Genomic DNA, 23,455 nt, shown 5'->3' with positions numbered 1-23,455 from the left:
TGGGTTTTAAACAAGTGAAATGGGGAAGGATGGGAAAAAGAACAAAGGGAAAGTTTGTGATAGGGTGGAAGATTGAAGATTAAATGACAAAAAACATTGTTGGTGCAAAGCCAAGAGGAACGACAATGAAATACGTAAAGGAACAAAAGATGTGTCTCGGGTAGATGTGAAAGGCTGAATGAAGAGCAGCTTCCATCCGAAGGCAAAACAAGAGAAAAATTAGAGTAAGCAAAACTCAATTAAAGATTTCTCAAAGTGATCACCCAGTCTTCATTTGCTATTACCAGTTGGGCAAACTGCATTTTGAACAGCAAGTATAGAAACTAGAAGCAGAAGGTCATTCAGCCCTTCGAGCCTGCTCCTCCATTCATGATGATCATGAAATTCAATATCCTGATCCCCCCCAATATCCCTTGATCCCTTTAGCCCCAACAGCTATATCTAATTTCCTCTTGAGATTAGATGTTTTGGCTTCAACTACTTTCTGTGGTAGTGAATTCCACACATTCACCACTCTCTGGGTGAAGAAATTTCTCCTCACCTCTGTTCTAAAAGGTTTATTCCTTATGACTTCTGGTTCTGGACTCCCCCACCATCGGGAACATCCTTTCTGCATCTACCCTGTCTGACCCTGTTAGAATTTCTAACCCTGTTACTATTCGAACTACATATAAATCACTGTTTCCCTTGGAAGGAGTGCTTGGAGACCTGGAGAAAGAGGTGAAAGGGCAGGTATCTCCTGCACCTGCATGGAAAGGTGCTGTGGTAAAGGAAGGGGATTTTTGGGGTGAATGAAGAGTGAATCAGGATATCACAGAGGGAACAGTCCCTTTGGAATGCTGAAAGGTGTTTGTGATGGTGCCATTACACAGGAGATGCAGGAAATGGTAGCGGATAATCTGTTGAATACAGAGACTGGTGGGGTGGAAGTTGTCATCAAGGGGAATCCTATAATAGTTATAGAAGGGAGAAGAGGTGAAAGCAGAAGTATGGAAAATGGCACAGACCCAGGTGAGGCCTCTGTTAGATACCATGAGCTGGAGTGTTTGGTTGAGATAAATCAGAAGTGCTGGTATGGCAGGGTTCATCATCAGAACACATGCAATGAAAATGGCAAAACTGGGAGAAAATAAGTTTTTAACCAGAGCAGGGTGAGGAAGTATAGTCGAGGTAGCTGTAGGAGTCAGTTGGCCTGTAGTAAATATTATTTGATAACCAATACCCACAAATGGAAACAGGCAAGTTGAAGAGGGGAAGGGAAGATTTAAAGGTGGAACATGTCAAGTTGGGAGAAGAGTGGAAATTGGAAGCAAGATTAAATTTTCTAGTTTAGGGCGAGAGCAGAAACAGCACCAGTGCCAAAGCATGGGGAAAAAAATGAGGGAATTGGATTTGACTGGAACAAGGAATGTTCAACATATCCCAGAAAAGCAACATCTTTTATTTGGAGCAAGTGAATGGAGCTGAAGAGTAATTTATTTGATGCAAAAACAACAGCCAAGCACAAGAGGATGTGGTTGAAGACCAGTTAGTCCTTCGTTTAACAAAGCAATCAAGGCTCTGAACACTCTTTGTAGGTAAAACAGCAATTTACATGTATTCTTTCAATTTAGCATGCTGTTTTCACTGATCACAAATGTGATCTGCTCTACATCAGGGAGACCAAATGCAGATTGGGTGACCACTTTGTGGAACACCTTTGGTCAACAAGCGTGACCCCAAGCTTCCATTTTTCCACCTCTCTGTCCTTAGCCTCCTGCAGAATTCAATTTAAGCTCGAGGAGCAGCACCTCATCTTCTGGTTAGGCACTTCATAGCCATCCAGACTCAACACAAAGTTCAGCAGTTTCAAACCATAAACTCTGCCTAATTTTGCTTCCTTTTACTTTGCAGGTTTTGGTTTTAAACTTGTTTTTGCTTTCAGATGACAACTACATAATTCTGTGATTCACATCTCCTCTAAACAAATCTTTTATTTACTTGTCCCGGTATCATCTCTTCTTGGACCACCAACTGTTCTTCCATTTAATCTCTCCTGTCCTTCATCGTAGGACAAATCTTCTTTGTTTATCCCACCTGCCCTTATATCACTGTTAAAACCTGTTACATTTTTAATTTTCCCCCAGTTCTGATGCAAAGTCATTGAGCTGAAACACCAACAACTCTGCAGGTCCTCCAAAGATGCTTCCTGACATGCTGAATATTTACAGAATTATCTGCTTTATTTGCACAGCCACTAAAATCATTTAATAGTTCCTTTTTGGAGAATTTTTTGTTATGATTTCAAATTTAATTTTCATTTTCTGACTTTCACGATTGATGCTATTTATGCTCTTGACAAGTAGTGTATTCATTTCAGGGAAGATGGATTGGGGAAAACGGAGAGGCGTACGAAGAGAGGCAATCTGTAACATACAAAAGATTGGGGTTCAGGGCAAGAAAATGGAAGTGGGAGTGGAATAGAAAGAGAGACTGGGGCTAAATGGCTCTTGAATTGGGATGGGTGTGTTTGGCAGAGAGGGAGACTGGAAGACGGAGATAAATATTTTCTATGAAGTTGATTGTAGCATAAGCAACCTCGGTGAGTGGATCATTGCTTTTTGAAAGGAGCAGACAGTAAAGAGGTGAATGAAACCTGGGGACTGATTAGACAACATGTAGCACACTGTAGTTGTAGGGAAAGTATCTGTGGGTTATAGAATTAGTACGAGTTACAGGTAGAATATCAGGCCAGTGCAGTCAGCAGCTAAGACTAGCAGCAAGTTATATTACTGTTGATAATGGGAAATTTGAATTTTACCATTATTACTATGTTATTGATGCACTATGAGTTACTATTAGGAGAATAAAAATTCCTTCCATCTCTGGTTCGCTCCTGCAAATAGCTACCCCCACCTTCCATTTCCCTTCTTCCCAGCTCTTGGCTTTCTCTCTTCACCTGCGTGCCAGTACTCTGCTGACTCACCAAATTTGCATTTGCAGATATCACATGGTCAGGCCATCATGCAATAAGCATCCTAGAATGTCTCCAACAGAGTTGAGAGCCCAATCACAATAACATAATTGAATGTATCCATTAAAATACTTTTCATAAGTTTCAAGCTTTGATCATTTTGACCAGAGTTGTTACTGTAATCTGGAAGTGGATGTGTGCAGTCTGAGCAAGTGTAATGTACAAACTTTTCCAGCATGGATTGGTAGGCCAGTTAATTATCTAGCCGGTGTCTTACACTTATTTTGAGTTCAGTTTTCATACTTGAACACGTAGTAAACAGTCTCTAATTATTATCTGATTTATGTTTTGTTCATAGCAATTAAGGTTCGCAGTGCTTTTGCAATGCAATGTAGCACTACAGGGTCAAGAGTGAAATTTATCATAATTTCCTGTTAGCTTCCTTCTCTCCATCCACCTTCTCCCAAAAATAGGCAACATGCTTGAATTATTAAATTGGGTCTTCTGTAACTCCAATTTCAACTGCTGAACATTATTAAAAAGCATCTCATGTAATCTCTTCTCATTCTTTTAGTCCAGAAGTTTCTAAATCACATTGCTTATTTATAATTCAGGACACAGCATTTAAAATTTAACAAAAAGTCTTTATTAAAGGTGTACGTTTACCTTCACTACAGTTCAGGATCTCACTGCATTTTTTCTTTCCCATTGACCTTTAATTACATCTAAGATACTAAATGTCTTTTCCCCAGCCATCCTTCAATTTAATATAATTAACAGCAAAGTGTTAAACACAGGCATCCAGCCAAAGTAGACATAAAATTCAGCTGGATAATGATTTTGAAATAATCAATTTTAAAACATCAGCAGCCTAGGGATCAAACTAACTAGACATTAGTCATCTTCACTGTCTTTACCAGGTTTCACTCGAATGTTCATTCGGTTCCTCTTTCTTCCACTATGAAATACCACTGATTCATGTACCATCTCCCCTGTAGTCCCTCTTTTCCCATCCTTCGCTGGCTCCTTTGTATCTTTTTCATGCCCCCATATTCTCAAATCTTCCACTTCCTTAACTTCACCATAATCTAGGTGTGCCAAATCCACTTGACCAGTATCCTCTGGATTCAGTGATTCTCTCTTTGCCAGCTTCCTGACCACACCATGATCTTCCAGTTCTGTCCTGTCTACACCATCCACCCTGCTGCTTGTTGGTTTTGATGGCTTGGAAAACAGAATTTTTCCAGAAACACTGTCGAACTCCTGAGCAAAAGAGGAAGTGACACGTTCATCCAGCTCCATTGTAGATTTTTCTTTTCTTTGTTTCTTCAAGCTGTCCATGAACTCAAATGCCACTGCTGTATTCTTCTTACTGCTGGTTTCAGGAACCTCTTCCAGACTATACTTGGTCCAGCGTTCCGGATGGAGAAGGTAGTCTGGGACAGACTGTGCTTTTTTATATGGGATACTGCTCTGCTTTCCTCTGGGAGCCTCCCCAGCAATCTGTCTCTTTGAAGGACTGCTCTGCTTTCCTGAAGGAGACTCCCCTGTCACTTTTCTCTGAGGGGCTGGATTTGGTGGAAGCTTAAATTCTCCATCAATTATGTTGTTGTCCCTGGGCTGTGATGCATCAAATTTTACTACATTCTCCAAACCACTGAATATATTCTGACTACGAAAAGAGAAGCCAGAACTAGTTCCCCGTAGCTGAAAGAGTTGTGATGGAGGGCTATTTCCAACTGTAGATAAAGAATGATTTGACATGTAGTCACACTGTGGTTCAACCCCATCAGTAAGCGAATCATCTGGAGACCAGGAGTCTGGATCAGATTCACTAAGAGGTGACAAAGAATTGAATGACTGCAGATTGGTCTCTGAGTCAGTATCGCTGAGTGATACTGTATCACTGGGTAACCTGGTTTCATGATCAGGATCTTTTAGAAGTAAGACATCTGTGGAAGCCATGTTAGTTTCTCTGTCAGCCATTTTATTGCAATAGTGGAGTGTTGCCTTCAGATGGCACTGCAGCGAACAGTTGCTTCCAGATGTCCAGGGAGCTCACAGCCTGGTTAAAAAACAGCAAAGTATACAATAGAAAGTTCAGTAACCAAAAGGACTTTAAACACACATAAGCTTTGACAAAGAAATGCATTTTGTGTATTAAAATTGTTATAATAAGTGCGACATATAAAAATTAAATTCCATCGAGCTTTAAACAGAAACAGTAATTCATAAATATTAGGAACTCACTGTTTTGTCATGCAGTAAAAGCTAGCGTAGTAGAGACATCAATTCATTTATCAGTATTAAAAACCAAACTGATAACTGATTATTAAGATTACTCATCCAGAATAACTTGTAAATTTTACTTTCTTCTGTGCACTTCTGAGAAATATTCCAAACCTGCTTAAGCTGGTGAATGGTTTAACACCAAGTGGATTAATTGAACATAGGTGATTCTGTGCAGCCTAAGTGATTAAGTAACTGCCAACATTCAGTAGGCATTTGGGTCAGTTCAGCAGGGCACATTAACTATGTTTTAAAAATATCCATCATAAGTCCAGACTCCCAGTCAACTCAACTAAGGGAATTTCACAGTAACTTCATTGCAGCGTTAATGTAAGCTTTACTTGTGACTAATAATAAATATACTTTACACTTTCTCCTGCCCTGCTTCCTGTAAGGACACTATACCATTCTCGCAGTTTCTCCATTTCGGATGGTGTTAACTTCCAAACCACCACCTTCCTTTTCCCCGTGCAAAGATTCCCACCACCCTCCTGAGCTGATGAGTTTTCAGCTATTTCCATTTCATTTTCCCACACACTACTCCCTGCCTACCCAACCACAAAATGATTCCCCCTCTCCTCATCTTCCATCCTACTAACTCCCATGTTCCACAACTAAATCCTCCACCATTTCTCCACTACCCAGCATGTTGCCATCATCAAACACGCCTTTCCTTCCCTTCCAGAAGCATTCTGAAGAGACTGTTCCCACTGCCACTCTGTCCAACTCTTCTGTTTCCTACAGCAATCTCCCATGCAAGTGCAGGAGAGGCAATATCCACCCTTTTACCTTCTTTCTCCTTACCGACCAGGGATCCAAACAATTCCTTCCAGGTGAAACAGTGATTTACTTGTATTTCTTCAAATGTTAGTATATTGTATTTTCTGCTAACAATGCACTCTCCTCTACACTGGGGAGACCAAATAGAGATTGGATGACTGCTTTACTCAATAGCCCCATCCACTTCGCAAGTATAAGTGCACGATTCTGGTTACCTGTCATTTTAGGTCACTTGTTCATACCCACTCTAACTATAAAACTATTCCAGTGAAGCTCAAAATCGGTTTGACAAACAGTACTGCCCTCATCTTTTGATTTGGCACTTTACAGTCTTCCAGATACAACAGAGAGTTCAACAATTTCACATCATAACCTCTGCTCCCTTTTCTTTTGGGTGACATCTGTTATTCAATAAGGTAAAATCTGATCTGATTGTGACCACTTTCCTGACTGTCCCCCATAATCATTAACTCCTTTTGTCAATCAAAAATCTGTCTAACTCAGCCTTGAATGTATTCAATAACCCAATTTCCACTGCTCTTTGTGGCAGAATTCCAAAGACTAAAGACCTTCTGAGAACAAATTCCTCATCTCCATCTTAAATGGGAGATCCCTTAGAGTCATAGAAGTTTATAGCATGAAAACAGGCCCTTCGGCCCAACTTGTTCATGCCCCCCCCCCCGCTTTTTTTAAACCCTTAAGCTAGTCCCAATTGTCCGCGTTTGGCCCCTATCCCTCTATATCCACCGTACCCATGTAACTGTCTAAACGCTCTTTAAAAGATAAAATTGTACCCGCCTCTACTACCTCTGGCAGTTTGTTCCAGACACTCACCACCTCTGTGAGAGAAAATTGCCCTTCTAGACACTTTTGTATCTCTCCCCTCTCACCTTAAACCTATGCCCTCTAGTTTCAGACTCCCCTACCTTTGGGAAAAGATATTGACTTTCTAGCTGATCTGTACCTCTCATTATTTTAAAGACCTCTATAAGATCACCCTTCAGCCTTCTACGCTCCAGAAAAAAAAGTCTTAGTCTATCCAGCCTCTCCTTATAACTCAAACCATCAAGTCCTGGTAGCATCCTAGTAAATCTCTTCTGCACTCTTTCTAGTTTAATAATATCCTTTCTATAATAGGGTGACCAGAACTGTACACGGTATTCCAAGTGTGACCTTACCAATGTCTTGCACAACTTCAACAAGATGTCCCAACTCCTGTATTCAATGTTCTGACCAATGAAACCAAGCATGCTGAATGCCTTCTTCACCACTCTGTCCACCTGTGACTCCACTTTCAAGGAGCTATGAACCTGTATCCCGCGATCTCTTTGTTCTGGAACTCTCCCCAATGCCCTACCATTAACTGAGTAAGTCCTGCCCTGGTTCGATCTACCAAAATGCATCACCTCGCATTTATCCAAATTAAACTCCATCTGCCATTCGTCAGCCCACTGGCCTAATTGATCAAGATCGCGTTGCAATCCTAGATAACCTTCTTCACTGTCCACTATGCCACCAATCTTGGTGTCATCTACAAACTTACTAACCATGCCTACTAAATTCTCATCCAAATCATTAATATAAAATGACAAATAACAGTGGACCCAGCACCATTCGCTGAGGCACACCGCTGGTCAAAGGCCTTCAGTTTGAAAAACAACCCTCTGTCTTCTGGCATCAAACCAATTTTGTATCCATTTGGCTACCTCACCCTGGATCGCGTGAGATTTAACCTTATGCAATAACCTACCATGTGGTACCTTGTCAAAGGCCTTGCTAAAGTCCACGTAGACATCAACTGCATGGCCCTCATCTACCTTTTTGGTTATGCCTTCAAAAAACTCAATCAAATTTGTGAGACATGATTTTCCACTCACAAAGCCATGCTGACAGTCCCTAATCAGTCCTGCGTCCCTTACTTTTGAACTGTGTCCCCAGTTCTAGATTCTTCCACATGAGAAAACATCCTCTCAACATTGACCTGTTAAGCTCCCTCAGAAACTGATCTGGTTCACTAAGATCCCCTAATTTTTCTAAACTCCAACAGATACAACCTGCTTAAGCTTTCCTCATAAGACAACCCTTTCATCCCAGAGATCAGCCTAGTGGACCTTCCCCAAACTGCTTCCAACGCACATCTGTTATTCATTAAGAAAGGAGACCAAAACTGTACATAGTATTCCAGGTGTTGTCTCACCAATGCCCTGTAGAGTTACGGCATGACTTCCCTACTTTAATGCTCCATTCCCCTTGCAATAAGATATCACTATAGTGCAGTGTCTCTCTATTTCAACAATAATATGCTTTTCTATTCTTTCTGCCAAAGTGGACATTTTCCCACATGATACTTTTTCAACCAAACTTTCGCCCACTCACTTAACCTATCTATATTCCTTTGCAGACTCTTTGTGTCATCCTCATAACTTATTTTCTTACCTATCAACGAGTGGGTTAGGTTGATTAGCCATGCTAAATTGACCCTAGTGTCAGGGAGATTAGCAGGGTAAATTTGTGGGGTTACCGGAATAGGGCCTGGGTGGGAATGTGGTTGGTGCAGACTCGATGGGCTGAATGGCCTCCTTCTGCACTGTAGGGATTCTATGTATCATCAGGAAATTTGGCTACAATATAATCTCTTCATCCAAATCATGAACATAGATCGTAAATAGTTAAGGCCCCACCAATGATCCCTACAGCATCCCATTAGTTACAGCTCAACAACCTAAAAATGGCCCATTTAACCCTACTGTCTGCTTTCTATTAGTTAGGCAATTTTTTGTCAGCTTTTGCTGGTTTCAAAAATGTTCCCAATTTTCTGGCATACCACTAATCTTTACAGCATTGTACATATTTTCTTTCAATTTTATAACCATCCTTAGCTTCTTTAGTTAGCCACAGATGGTGCATTCTTCTTGTAGAGTCTTTCTCCCTCAATTGAATATATTTTTGTTGAATTATGAAAGATCCCCATCAGTGTCTGCAACTGTTTCTCTGCCATCTTAATTTTTAACCTACTTTCCCAGCCCACTTTAGCCAACTCTGTCTTCATACTCTTGTGATTGTTGTTATTTAAGATATTAGTTTCGGACCCAAAATTCTCATCTCAAACTGAATGTGAAATTCTTTCATGTTATGATCTTTCTTACCTACAGAACCCTTTTAATATGGGGTCATCTATGAATATTGTCTGATTACACATTACCAGGCCTAAAACAGCCTGTTCCCTAGTTGGTTTCAGTATGCTTTGTTCTAAGGTGCTATCCCAAAAACACTCCCTGAAATTCTTTTCTTTGCTATTTCTTATCTCCACCCAAATGGATTCCACATTTTGATCCTCCAAATCACAATCCTTTCTCACTACTACACTGATCTCATGCTTGATTAACGGACCTCCCCCACCCACCCGGCTAGAGTTCAAAACATCTGTTCTGGAATGGAGAGGAACTTGCAGTGGGACAGGGAGGATCCACTCATCCTGGTTCATGTCAGTGCCAATCACACAGGCAGGACTAGATAAGAGGTTCTGCCAAGTATGAGTAACTAAGGGCCAAACTGAAAAGCAGAACGTCAAGGGTAATAATCTCTGGATTATTAACAGAACCACAAGCGAATTGATGTAGGGTAAATAAGACGAGAGAGAGATAAATGCATAACTCAAAGATTGGTGTGGGAGAATTGGGGTTCGATTCATTGAGCAATGGCACCAGTACTGGGGAAAGTGGTAATCGTACCATTGGGGCGGTCTTCACCTGAACCATGATGGGACCAATGATCTGATGAATCGTATAACTAGGGTAGTAGAGTAGGCTTTATATTAAATAGTGGAGGAAAAGGATCGCATGAGAGGAAATATAGTAAAGGGAAACAACAAGTAGTAGAGCAGAGCAGCAATTTGGGTAATGATTACCAAAGACTGACAGGAAGGAACAGAACATACAATCTTAAGAGTGCACCAGCAGATAAGGTTGGAGTTGGCAAAAATCGTTTTTTAAAAATTGAAAACACTATCTGAATGCACACAGCATTTGCAACAAAAGGGATAAACTGATAGCGATAAATATGTATGACCTGATAGACATGACAGAGGCAGGGTCGAAAGGTGACCAGAACTGGGATCTAAATGTTGAAGGGTATTTGACATATTAGAATGACAAGGAGCAAGGCAAAGGGGGTGGGGTAGCTCTGTTGATCAAGGATGACATTAGTTCAGTACTGAGAGACAAGCTTAACTTGAAAGGTCGGGATGTAGAATCAGTTTGGAGAGACAAGAAATATTAAAGGTCACTTGTAGGAGCAGTTCATTGGCCCCTTAACAGTAATTACATTGTAGGACGGAGCATATAAGAAGTAATAAACATTGCATGTAAGAAAGGTACCACAATAATCATGGTGAACTTTAATCTACACATCAATTGGGATAATAAGATTGGCAATGGTAGGCTGGAAATGAGTTTATAGTGTGTTTGGGACAATTTCTTAGAGCAGTACCTTCCAGAACCAACCAGGAAACAGGCTATCAAAGTCCTTGTAATATGCAATGATGTAGGATTAATCAATAACCTCATGGTAAAGGAACATCTAAGTGACAGTGATCACAACATGACAGAATTCCACGTTCAGTTTCAAAGTGAGAAGTGTGGGTCCATAACTAGTGTTTTAAACCTAAATAAAGGTAACTATTACGGTACGAAGGTAGAGCTGGCTAAGGTAAACTGGAAACTAGGTTAAAAAGTAGAACAATAGAGCTGCAGTGGCAAACTTTTAAGGAGATATTTAATAATTCTCAGCAACGATTTATCCCAGTGAGAAAGGAAGGCTCTTTCAGAAGGATGTATTATCCATTCTAAATAATGAAGTCAAAGATAGTATTAAATTGAAAGGAATACTGTACAAATCTAATTGGTTAGACTTCAAGAACCAGCAAAGAATAACTATAGATAATAAAGAAGCAAAATAAGAGAGAAAATTAGCCATTAATATAAAAATGGATATTAGGAGTTGCTACAAGATTGTGAATAGGAAAATAGTAACTAAAACTAGTGATCATCCTCTAGAGAGTGTGTCTAGGGAATTCATAATAGTTAGGAAAACAAACGGTAGTTTTAAGGGATTAATATTTGTACTGGTAAACATTAGAAATAACGTAAATTTTAAGTGGGTTCAATTTAATGTTTCTGTGCCTGGAAGGTTAGAACCAAAAGTTTGATTTGTATATGTGGGGAGTGCTTTCAATTCCAACTGTCTATTGTGTTTAGAGTGTGTTACGACTTGAAGAATAGATAGAATCATAGAATCCCTATAGTGCAAAAGAGGCCATTTGGTCCATCGTGTCTAAACTGACTCGCTAACAGAGTACCTTACCCAGACCCTCTCCCCTGCCCTATTAATGTAAGACCAAACATTTACCATGGCTAATCCCATGTAACCTACACATTTTGGGACACTAAAGGGTATTTAGCATGTCTAATTACCTAACCTGCATATCTTTGGACCGTGGGAGAAAACCAGAGCACCCAAGGGAAATCCACGCAGACACACGTGAGAATGTGCAAACTTCACATAGACAGTCGCCCAAGGCCGGAACTGAACCTGGTCCCTGGAGTTGTGAGGCAGCAGTGCTAACCACTGTGACAACCTTAGAAGTAGCAGTGTTTGCTTAGCAACTGGGGGCCTTTTAAGGTACAAAGAATTTTGTACATAGTTTAGCTGAATTTGATTGCAGTTGGGAGACAGGACACTGGGGAGGGAACATCCATTAACTCTGCCAAAAGAGACTGGACAAGACAAGAGAGCTGCAAAAATGGTAGGCTACCCAAAGAACCAGGTACAGTGCACATAACCAGGAAATTGAGACATAAAGAATGTCTGAAGACTGAAGTTAAGAGAACAGAGACCAAGGGAGAATTACATAGAACATAGAACATAGAAAGCCACAGCACAAACAGGCCCTTCGGCCCACAAGTTGCGCCGATCACATCCCCACCTCTAGGCCTATCTATAGCCCTCAATCCCATTAAATCCCATGTACTCATCCAGAAGTCTCTTAAAAGACCCCAACGAGTTTGCCTCCACCACCACCGACGTCAGCCGATTCCACTCACCCACCACCCTCTGAGTGAAAAACTTACCCCTGACATCTCCTCTGTACCTACCCCCCAGCACCTTAAACCTGTGTCCTCTCGTAGCAACCATTTCAGCCCTTGGAAATAGCCTCTGAGAGTCTACCCTATCCAGACCTCTCAACATCTTGTAAACCTCTATCAGGTCACCTCTCATCCTTCGTCTCTCCAGGGAGAAGAGACCAAGCTCCCTCAACCTATCCTCATAAGGCATGCCCCCCAATCCAGGCAACATCCTTGTAAATCTCCTCTGCACCCTTTCAATGGCTTCAACATCTTTCCTGTAATGAGGTGACCAGAACTGCGCGCAGTACTCCAAGTGGGGTCTCAATTCAAGGGAAAAAATAAATAAAACTGTTCTGAGCTAAAGTGGAAGTAAAGTAATTGTATCATAATCCAATCTTTTCATGTTTAATATTTTTTCTTGTTGTTAAAACTAATTAGCAGTCCTTTGACTCTGTTACTCCACTTTTTATATATAAAAAGTAAAAGTTACAGTCTTTTGAGCCAGAGTTCCATTCTTGAATCTTCTCATCCAGTTATAATATCAACTGGGATCGTAACATTATGGAAAACAAAGAAAGGTATTGCAACAGGTGTTTTGTGTCTGTCTTCATGATAGGAGACTTAGAAAACTTCCCAAAGATGATTGAATCAAGAGGCGAAAGGAAGGGATGAATTTAAAACAATCACCAGGAAAAGCTATTAGACCCAAAGGCACCAGAAGTGTAGCATCTTAGGATCTCAAAAGTGACGGCACAGATAGTAGATGTATTGGTTATAATCCTCCAAACTTTCTTCAATTCTGGAAATGTCCCAGTGGATGGTAAAATAACAAATGTAACATCTTTATTCAAGAAAGGAGGGAGGCAGAAAGCAGGAAGCTATAGGCCAGTTAGCTTAACATCTATCACAGGGGAGTGTTAGAACTCATTCTTAAGGAGAAGCAGGATACTTAGAAAATCACAATGTGATCAGGCAGCGCCAACATGGCTTTGTAAAAGGTAAATTGTGTTTACCTAATCTACTAAACTTTTCTGATGAAGTAACATTCAAGGTGGACAATGGGGAACCAGTAAATGTGGGGTACTTGGATTTCTAAAAGGCATTTGATAAGGTGCTGCATTAAAGATTACTATACAGTATAAGAGCACATGGTGTAGGGGATAATATATTAGCATGGACAAGGATTTTGGTTAGCTAACAGGAAAAAGGGAACAGGGATAAATGGGAGGTCCTTAATTATTTACAATCTAGATTCTGCTTCATAATTTAATTCCTAGGTGCCCATACTTACTCAGCAGAACCTCTTTCTTAGTCCCATCTATGTCATTGCTACCCACATGGACCATTGCTGCTGGATCTTTCCACTCCCACTCTAAGTTCCTCTCCAGTCCTTGATCTTAGTACTAGGCAACCAATACTCTTTGAGATTTGTGCTCATGGCTTCGGAGAGTCTGTCCCATTAACTAACTGATAAGGGTAACGTGATGTGCATGGACTTCGACAAGGCTCTGATAAAGTGTCACATAACTGATTTGTCAGCAAAATTGAAGCCCATGAAATAAAAAGGATAGTGCCATAATGGATGCGAAGTTTGTTGAGCAACAAGCAGGAAAGCATAAGGTTTTTCAGATTGGAGGAAGGCACATAGTGGGGTTTCCCCAAGGGTCAGTAATATGATCACTGCTTTTCTTGATGTATGTTAATGACTTTGACTTGGGTATGCAGGGCACAATTTAAAAATTTGCAGACGAAATGAAATTTGCAAATATTGTGAACTGCGTGGAGGATACTGATAGACTTCAAGGGAACATAGACAGATTGATTGAACAAATGCACACATGGCAGGTGATATTTAATGCAGAGAAATGTTAATTGATACATTTTGGTGGGAAGAATGGAGAGAGGTAATTAGAGTACAATTCTAAAAGAGGTGTAGAAGCAGTTGCAGACCAGGCAGGACAGGTTGAGAAAATGGTTAAGGCACACGGGCTTAATAAACAGATGCAGAGAATACCAAAGTTAGAAACTTACAGTGAACCTTTGTAAAATACTGGTTTGGCCTTGAGTATTGTGTCCAATCTTGGGCATCACACTTTAGGAAGGATGTGAAGGCATCAGAGAGGGTTAAGAAAAGCTTTACAAGAATATTCTGGGTTTGAGAGCCTTCAGTTATAAAGGGTGATAAGAGACTTTGTTTAGGAGGATAGATTGGCAAAGATGGGAATGTTCTCTTTAGAGAAGGTTGAAGGGAGACATAATAGAGTGAACATTAGAGGTGTTCAAAATTGTTAAGTATGAACACAGTAGATAGGGAGAAACTATTCCAATTGGTAAAGAACCAAAGGACACGAGGTGATTAGCAGAAAAAAAGCAATGACTAGATGAGATAAAGCTTTATAACAAAGTGAGTGGTTAAGATCTGGAATACACTGCCTGAGTGTGTGGTGAATTTTTTCTCTTCTAATATTTATACAATTCTCTTGTTATCACAAGAGAATTGTATGAATATCAGAAGAGAAAAAATTGCAGAGCTTCAGGAAAAAGGCACTAGCTGCGTAACTCTTAGAGAGACGCAATGGGAAGAACGGCCTCGTTCTGTGCTGCAACCATTCTATTTTATGAAGTAACATGCTGCAATTTGTACACTGAATAAATTGGTAAACTGTGATTGACATAAAATACTTACGTCACATTTTCTAAAGAATATTTTAATCATTGCTAAATGATGATTTAATGTGTGTAAACTGTAAATGGTTTATACCCCAAATAATAACTTCCAGATCCCTAGAATACAGGTACTTTTGACAATTAGATAAATCAAAGGTCACATTGTATTTGACTGAATCATGCAGCAAGGAAAAGCAAACTTGTGTTGAATCAGAAGATGTTTTATCAAAGTCCTGATAAAAGGGATCTATGCAAAGATTTGTTATACCACTAGAACTTCTTAGAATTATTTTTTAATCCAATGTTAAATCAGTACACAGCTATAATTTGTTTGAGAATACGACAATTTCGCTTCAGAGACAGATAAGGCATGACCACACTACTCCTTATAGGATCAACCACTTGGGAAACCTACTGATTAATGCTTACTTTGTTCTGAGACTGGACTAATTTCCCTCCTTCTTGGTCTGTCAAAGCTACCAGCGTCCTGAGCTCACACACCCTGTAAAAGAAAGATCAAGAGCCCTCATGTTAATGATTTTAGTTGTTCCTTCCCTTCTATATTAGCTGCAGCTATGGCTCAGATATTAAGATTAACATGAATCAAATGTGCTTTGAACTTCTGGTATTTTCTATTGCTTTTTGCAGTTTCAGCCATTAATATCCACCCGAACCATCATTTCAGGTAGATATTAGAAATTCCAGGACACTATTCCAAACAAAGCATATAGTTACCACAGAAACTGGACATTCACATTTTCCTCAAACGAATACCATCAAAACCAGCTAACTAGTCACTCATCTCGCTGTTGTTTGTTTTCTTACATATGACGGTTAATTCATTTCAGAGTAGCTCAGTGCTTTGGGATGGGAATAAGATAGGGTAATTTCTTAAATAAAAACAGAAAATGCTAGAAATACAGTATTTAGTAGTTCTGGCAGCATCTGGGGAGAGAGAAACAGAGTTAATGTTTGAGATCGATTACTTTTTCATCAGAACGGAACACAGGGGAATTTCCCCATATTTTACGATGTGAGATAATTGTAAATGTAATTTAAAAATTGACTTTGTCCATCAGAGGGACTCCATCTTTCAATGACCACAGTGAACAGTGCACCGTTCTTTTAGCATATTCAATTCTGAGAAGTATCTTGCTGACCACTTTCCCATGTGTAAACTTTAGTATGCGCCAAGTGTCCATGCAATATGATTGTTGTCCACAGAATACCAAAATATACTAATGGACACTGTCAAATATTGAATATTTTATTGGCTCCAATTTTAAAATTGCACAAATTTACTGACACTACTTCTAGTTTGGACAACTTATTTATTAGAAAAACAAAATACTGCAGATGTTTGCAATCTGTAAGATGCTGCAAGTGTTCAGATTATATGCAGCATTTGTAAACAGAGTAACAGAGTCAATGTTTCAGGTCCATCATCTTTCATCATCCTATTAGTAAGGCTATATGTTAACATACTGTTATATGTTCCATTTGATAATTTTGTATTTTGGGAAAACTGAGGAATCAGTGCAAAACTGGAGGTCTGTCCTTTTACCCATTGAATCATTGGTCAGTCAGTACATTGCTGGTGGATTTACCCAGCAAATCATCAGGGAATTGGAGCAGACATGGGATTGATGTCTTTACCCAATGAACCAGAACAGGTCAAGGATCAGTGACCTACTCAACCCATGGAGTGATTCAATAGTAAAAATGGACAACTACTGTTTAATATTTTAGCTTTGTTTTCCCAGAGTGCCTGACTGTTTGGTGAAGTTGTTGATTCAGTACAAATTAGTACTGTGGGCTGAGAGTTAACTAGATAAGGTACAGAGTGTACCAAGCATAACTGTTGATTTATCCAACACAAGACATTTCAAATGAATGGAATGGTCTTTTCTACATCGACAAAATTCTCTATCTATATATGTGTACATTTTGGTGTTTATCCTGACCAAGCACATTCATTCTGTCTTCTTTTTTCGCTTGGCTACTCTTAATCTCTTCTTCTTTTGAGTACAGAAATCAAGGATGACACTTCACTGGAGCACTGATGGAGCACTGCACTGTCAGAGATGCCATCTTTTGGATGAGATGGGTCTCTGGTTCTGTGGATTTAAAAGATCTCAAAGCACTATTTCAAAGAAGAACAGTGAAATTATTCCTGTATTTATCCCTTAATGAAAATCAAAATAAAAAGATTATCTGGTCATTATCACATTGTCGTTTGTTGGACCTTGCTGTGCACAAATTCACTGCCACATTTCCTACAACAGTGACTGCATCTTAAAAACTGCTTAATTGGCTATAAAGCTCTTTGAGCCATTTGGTGTTCGAAAAAGTGCTATCTAAATGCAAGTCTTTCTTTACTTCTTTCCCCGTCTCCCTCACTTTTTCATAGCCCAGTCATGCAACCTTTGATTTATACTTTCCTCATAGAATCCCTACAATGCAGGGATTTGGCACTGACCCTCTGACCCAGGCCTTACCCCCATAACCTCACCCCCATAACCTCACATATTAATCCCACTAATCCCTCTAACCTACACATCTTGGGACACTAAGGGGAAATTTAGCATGGCCAGTCCACCTGACCTGCACATCTCTGGACTGTGCTAACCACTGTGCCTCACAGTGTGTTCTATCTATACCAAAATGCATCAATACTCCTATGGCACCTTACACTGTTGTTACTGTCCCAGGCATGAATTGTGCTTGCATAAACTTACAGCTACCCTGGCATTCTCCAAACTGAAGTGACAATGGACTATCCATCCTGCCTCACAAGCAAGAATCCAAACTGCACCATCCTCCTGTATTGCTGACCTTCTTACCCAACCATCTACTTGGGGAGGGGGGCTAACCTTGCCAAGCTCTTTCCTGTCCAACTATGGATTCTGGCAGTAATTAGCAATCACCATTCCTCTCTACATTTCCTTCCAAAATGTCCATTTATTTGCAAACCCTGCCTTTGCCACCCAATTATTTCATTAGCATCATGGCTTTAATTGTGGTTTGGGATGCTGACACCTTGCTGAAATTTTCCACGAGTTCATATGCTCAAATCACCATGATTGTGGTGTGGCATGCATCACCAATTATACTTCTGCTTCTGTCCCTACTCTGATACTTTCTCTTCCTTCAAACATCTTAATTTGCTCCAACTCATTCACTTATCTTTTCAAATCCTTGTTCCCACGGATCTCCAAGACCCGAGATATATTCCTTCCTCAGATTCTGCACTAAGCAATGACTTCTTCCTGGCGATTTGAATCTTCAAAGTTCCCTTTGCCTCCTCTCTTCTGATTCTCTCTAAACCACTCCCTCAATACAAGTAGTTCTACCCATATTTATGTACTCTCTCAACCTTGCCAAAGCCAGCACTACCTCTATTTCCGTGGTAAAACCATCGTCAATCATTTCTTTGTATTCCTTAGCACCCACATCTCATAACCCCTTTCCAATCCCCTCTTCATTTTGTGTTCAATCCTGAAAATACTCTCCACCAAATAATTTCAAATGGTGGCTGGTTGATTCCTTAAAGTAGATAAGGAATTATATTCATAAGAACTAGGAACGGGAGTACGCCATCTGGCCCCTTGAGCCTGCTCTGCCATTCAATAAGATCATGGTTGATCTTTTTGTGGATTCAGCTCCACTTACCTGCCCGCTCACCATAACCCTTAATTCCTTTACTGTTCAAAAATTTATCTATCCTTGCCTTAAAAACATTCAATGAGGTAGCCTCAACTGCTTCACTGGGCAGGGAATTCCACAGATTCACAATCCTTTGTGTGAAGAAGTTCCTCCTCAACTCAGTCCTAAATCTGCTTCCCCTTATTTTGAGGTTATGCCCCCTAGTTCTAGTTTCACCCGCCAGTGGAAACAACTTCCCTGCTTCTATCTTATCTATTCCCTTCATAATCTTATATGTTTCCATAAGATCTCCCCTCATTCTTCTGAATTCCAATGAGTATAGCCCCAGTCTACTCGGTCTCTCCTCATAAGCCAACCCTCTCAACTCTGGAATCAACCTAGTGAATCTCCTCTTCACCCCCTCCAGTGCCAGTATATCCTTTCCCAAGTAAGGAGACCAAAACTGTACACAGTACTCCAGGTGTGGCCTCACCAGCACCTTATACAGCTGCAACATAACCTCGCTGTTTTTAAACTCCATCTTTCTAGCAATGAAAGACAAAATTCCATTTGCCTTCTTAATTACCGGCTGCACCTGCAAACCAACTCCTTGAGATTCCTGCACAAGGACACCCAGGTCCCTCTGCACAGCAGCATGCTGCAATTTTTTACCATTTAAATAATAGTCCATTTTGCTGTTATTCCTACCAAAATGGATGACCTCACATTTACCAACATTGTACTCCATCTGCCAGACGCTCGCCCACTCACTTAGACTATCTATATCCCTTTGCAGACTTTCAGCATCCTCTGCACACTTTGCTCTGCCACCCATCGTAGTGTCATCTGTGAATTTTGACACACTACACTTGGTCCCCAACTCCAAATCATCTATGTAAATCGTAAACAATTGCAGTCCCAACACTGATTCCTGAGGCACACCACTAGTCACTGATCGCCAACTAGAAAAACGCCCATTTACCCCCACTCTTTGCTATATTCAGTAAGCAATTAAATCCTTTAGGAAGGTCCCAACCATGTTTAATTCCCCCATTGAGTAGTCAGTTCACCAACCTCAAACTGGGGTGATACCACAATCTGCTGCTCCATTCAGAAAGGAAGACCTAGTGAGAATTTCTACTCCTGATTATCATTAGTTTATCCTCGCTGGAGATCCATCTGTGGATATTAGTGGGGGCAACATCAGATTTAATTGTGATGATCACTCAATGAAATTATCTTGAATCAATTATTAAGAAAGTAGTAGCTGAAATCTATTATTAAGAAGCCATGACATTTAGGAAATCATAGTACAATCAGGCAGAGTCAAGAGGGTTTGCAAAAAGGAAAACATGTTTGGCTAAGTTATACAAGTCCTCTGAAGATGTTACAAGCAGGGTGGATAACGAGGAACCAGTATGCGCAGCCTATTTGGATTTTCAAAAGGCATTTGATAAGATGCTACATGCAAAGTTGCTAAGAGGTTATGATATTGGGGGTAATAGCGCGGATAAAGGTTGGCCGACTACAGAAAATAGTGTTGGGATAAATGGGTCATTTCAATTTGACAAACTGTAACTAGTGGGGTGTCACAGGGATCAGTGCTGGTGCCTCACCTATTTACAATCTACATTAATATCCCTTCAAAGGGACTGAGTATTGTAGCCAAATTTGCTGATTATACAAAAATAGGAGAGATAGTTATGAGGAGGACACAAAGTCTGCAAAGGGATATTGGTAGGTTAAGTGAATGGACAAAGATTAAGCATAATGTGGTGAAATCTGAGGTTATCCGCTTTGCATTTAATAAATACTATTTTGCTTTTCTATTCTTAACAGAATGCAAAATGCTGCAGTACAAAAGGATCTGAGTATCTTTATATCTGAATCACAAAAAGTTAGTATACAGGTACAACAAGCAATTAGACAGGCAAATATAATGTTGGCCTTTATTGCAAAGGGGGTGGAGCATAAAAGTACGAAAGTCTCACAACTACAAGGGTATTTGTCAGATCAAATATGAATATACTTGCACTAGAAGCAGTTCAGAGAAGGGTCATAAACAGAAAAAGCTGGAAGACCTTAGCAAGTTTTGAGTCTGGGTGACCCTTTGTCTGAGCTCTGTTTTTTTTTTGGGGGGGGGCTGCAAAAAAGTGGAGTTGAGACCATGATTAGATCAGCCATGATCTCATTGACTGGCAAAGCATATTCGAGAGGCTGTACTGCTGCTCCTATTTCTTATGCTCTTATGGTTACGTTGCCAATACTCACTGTTTAGGGCTTTAGGCTCCCTTGTGAGGAATGGCCTTTCCTCAAGATGTCCAAAGGCACGAGTGTTCAAAGAAGAATTTTATAGCACAGAAAGAGGCCCTTTGGCCCATCATGCTGGTGTCAGCCATCAACACCTATTTATTTTAATCCCATTTTCCAACACTTGATCCATAACTATGTATGCAATGGCGTTTCAAGTGCTGATCTAAATGCTTCTTAAATGTTGAAGGTTCCCACCTCTACCAGCCTTTCAGGCAGAGAGTTCCAGATTCCCACCACCCTCTTGAATGAAAAAGTTTTTCCGCAAATCACCTCTAATTCTCCTACTCCTTAACTTAAATCTATGACCCCCTGATTATTGACCACTCTAAGGGAAAAGTTTCCTCCCATCTATATCCCTCATAATTTTGTACACCTCAATAAGGTTCCCCTCCCCCTCCGCAACCATCTCTGTTTTAAGGAAAACCCCAGCCTTCTATATCCCCTCATAATTTGGCACACCTCAATGTGTGCCCCCCCCCCATCATCACAGCTGAAGTGATCCAGGCAACAACCTGAATCTCCTCTGCACCCTTTCTAGTGTACATAGAACATAGAACAGTACAGCACAGAACAGGCCCTTCGGCCCACGATGTTGTGCCGAGCTTTATCTGAAACCAAGATCAAGCTATCCCACTCCCTATCATCCTGGTGTGCTCCATGTGCCTATCCAATAACCGCTTAAGTGTTCCTAAAGTGTCTGACTCCACTATCACTGCAGGCAGTCCATTCCACACCCCAACCACTCTCTGCGTAAAGAACCTACCTCTGATATCCTTCCTGTATCTCCCACCACGAACCCTATAGTTATGCCCCCTTGTAATAGCTCCATCCACCCGAGGAAATAGTCTTTGAACGTTCACTCTATCTATCCCCTTCATCATTTTATAAACCTCTATTAAGTCTCCCCTCAGCCTCCTCCGCTCCAGAGAGAACAGCCCTAGCTCCCTCAACCTTTCCTCATAAGACCTACCCTCCAAACCAGGTGTAATCACATCCTTCCTATAATGTGGCAACCAGAACTGTACACAGTACTCCAGCTGTGGCTTAAGGAACATTTTATACAGCTCTATCATAACCATCCTTTTATTTTCTATGTATTGGCTAATAAAGGTAAGTATCCCATATGCCTTCTTACCTCTTTATCTGTTCTGTTGCCTTCAGAGATTTTTGGACATGCACCCCAAGGTCCCTCTGGTTCTTCCTAGCATCCTACCATTCATTTTGTGTTCCCTTGCCTTGTTAGTCCTTCCAAAATGCATCATCTCACACTTTCTAGGGTTAAATTCAATTTGCCACTGTTCTACCCATCTATCCCATCTCTATCTCCCTGTAATCTAAGGCGTTCCTCCTCACTACTTACCACATTGCAATTTTCGTGTCAACTGCAGATTTACTGATCATCCCTCCCTCCATCCCCATTTAGATCATTAATGCAGACTACGAACAGCAAGGGACGTTGCACCAATCCCTGCGGTACACCACTGGACACAGGCTTCCAGTCACAAAAACAACTTTAGACCATTACCCTCTGCCTCCTGCACTGCCCTCATCTACACACCTAGTCATCTCCTCGAAAAATTCAATTTGTTAGATGCGATCTCCCCCTGACAAAGCTATGCTAGCTATCTTTGATTAATTCTTCCCTCTCCAAGTGGAAACTAACTCTGTCCCTCAGAATTGTTTCCAATAATTTCCCTACCACTGATGTTCAATTTGCTGGCCTGTAATTATCTGTTCTTTCCCTAATCTCCCTTCTTGAATAGAGCTACCAGATTAACTGTCCTCCAGCACCTCTCCTGCGGCCAGAGAGGGTTTGAAAATTAGCATCAGACCCTCTGCAATCTCCCTGTCTCACACAGCAGCCTAGGATACATCTCATCTGGGCCTGGGGATTTATCACTTTTAAGCCCGCTAAAACGTCCTCCTTCTCAAGGCTATCTGTTCAGTTATACCAGTCTCCCTTCCTACTTTCTATCGTTCTTCTCCATAGTGAACATAAATGCAAAACACTCATTTAATACCTCGTCTTTCGGCTCCACACATAGGATGCCACTTAGAACCATAACGGGCCCTACTCTTTCACTGGTTACCCTCTTGCCCTTAATATATTTATAAAACACTTCGGATTTTCCTTAATTTTGCCCGCCAGTATTTTTTTAATGCCTCATAATAACCTACCGCCCTTCACATGGGTACAAACAAAATTATCACAACTGTAATGTAACACGGGTTTTCCGAATTAGACTGTTTTTTCCACAGAAGGATCCTATCAGAAAGCGCGTAAAGATGGCGCGCAGCAGCCGCATCTCCGGCCCGCTCCACAATACTCACAGATTCCGAGTGGTGGACAGAATACTATTCAGCTCCAAAAGGACGGCGGATCTGCGTTCATTGAGCTGTGACTCCGAGTCCATATCCCTCAAAGTCCCGATGCGGCCTGATTCCCGGGTAACAATCTGGTCGCTCCCCTACCTTCTCCCAGCCCTGTCACTCGCTCTCTCCGCGGCCGACTGACCAACAACAAGGTGGCCGCACAGTGCGTGCTGGGAGTGGTAGTCCAGCGGCCTCGGCTTCCTGCTGTCGAGTGGACGGCGCCTCCATACCCCAAGAACTACAACTCCCACAATGCCGCGCCAACCATTCCCCCGACTTCGCAGCAACTGAAACCAGCGCTCGAGAGTGG

The 23,455-nt window shown here is 40.9% G+C and overlaps 1 protein-coding gene across 2 annotated transcripts; it reads right to left on the bottom strand.

Moving 5' to 3' along the window:
- Window positions 1-3,576: 3,576 nt before the first annotated feature.
- On the bottom strand, window positions 3,577-23,407 carry tssc4 (tumor suppressing subtransferable candidate 4). Of its 2 annotated transcripts, XM_078220499.1 has the most exons (3): window positions 23,104-23,407; window positions 15,244-15,316; window positions 3,577-5,018 (listed from the first exon to the last, which is right to left on the bottom strand). In XM_078220499.1, the coding sequence occupies exon 3, from the start codon at window positions 4,937-4,939 to the stop codon at window positions 3,848-3,850; it is 1,092 nt and encodes a 363-aa protein (XP_078076625.1). In that variant the 5' UTR covers window positions 4,940-5,018; window positions 15,244-15,316; window positions 23,104-23,407; the 3' UTR covers window positions 3,577-3,847. The 2 variants fall into 2 exon arrangements, with proteins under 2 accessions (XP_078076625.1, XP_078076627.1); XM_078220501.1 differs by lacking the exon at window positions 15,244-15,316.
- Window positions 23,408-23,455: the final 48 nt, after the last annotated feature.

This window comes from Mustelus asterias, chromosome 9 (assembly GCF_964213995.1).
Source record: "Mustelus asterias chromosome 9, sMusAst1.hap1.1, whole genome shotgun sequence".
Lineage (NCBI taxonomy): Eukaryota > Metazoa > Chordata > Chondrichthyes > Carcharhiniformes > Triakidae > Mustelus > Mustelus asterias.
Note: the sequence above shows the minus strand (reverse complement) of the source record. Positions and strands in the feature narration are given on the sequence as shown.

Bases quoted from the DNA above. Each gene is read 5' to 3' on its own strand.
- tssc4 (XM_078220499.1), bottom strand. From the start codon at position 4,939: ATGGCTGACAGAGAAACTAACATGGCTTCCACAGATGTCTTACTTCTA.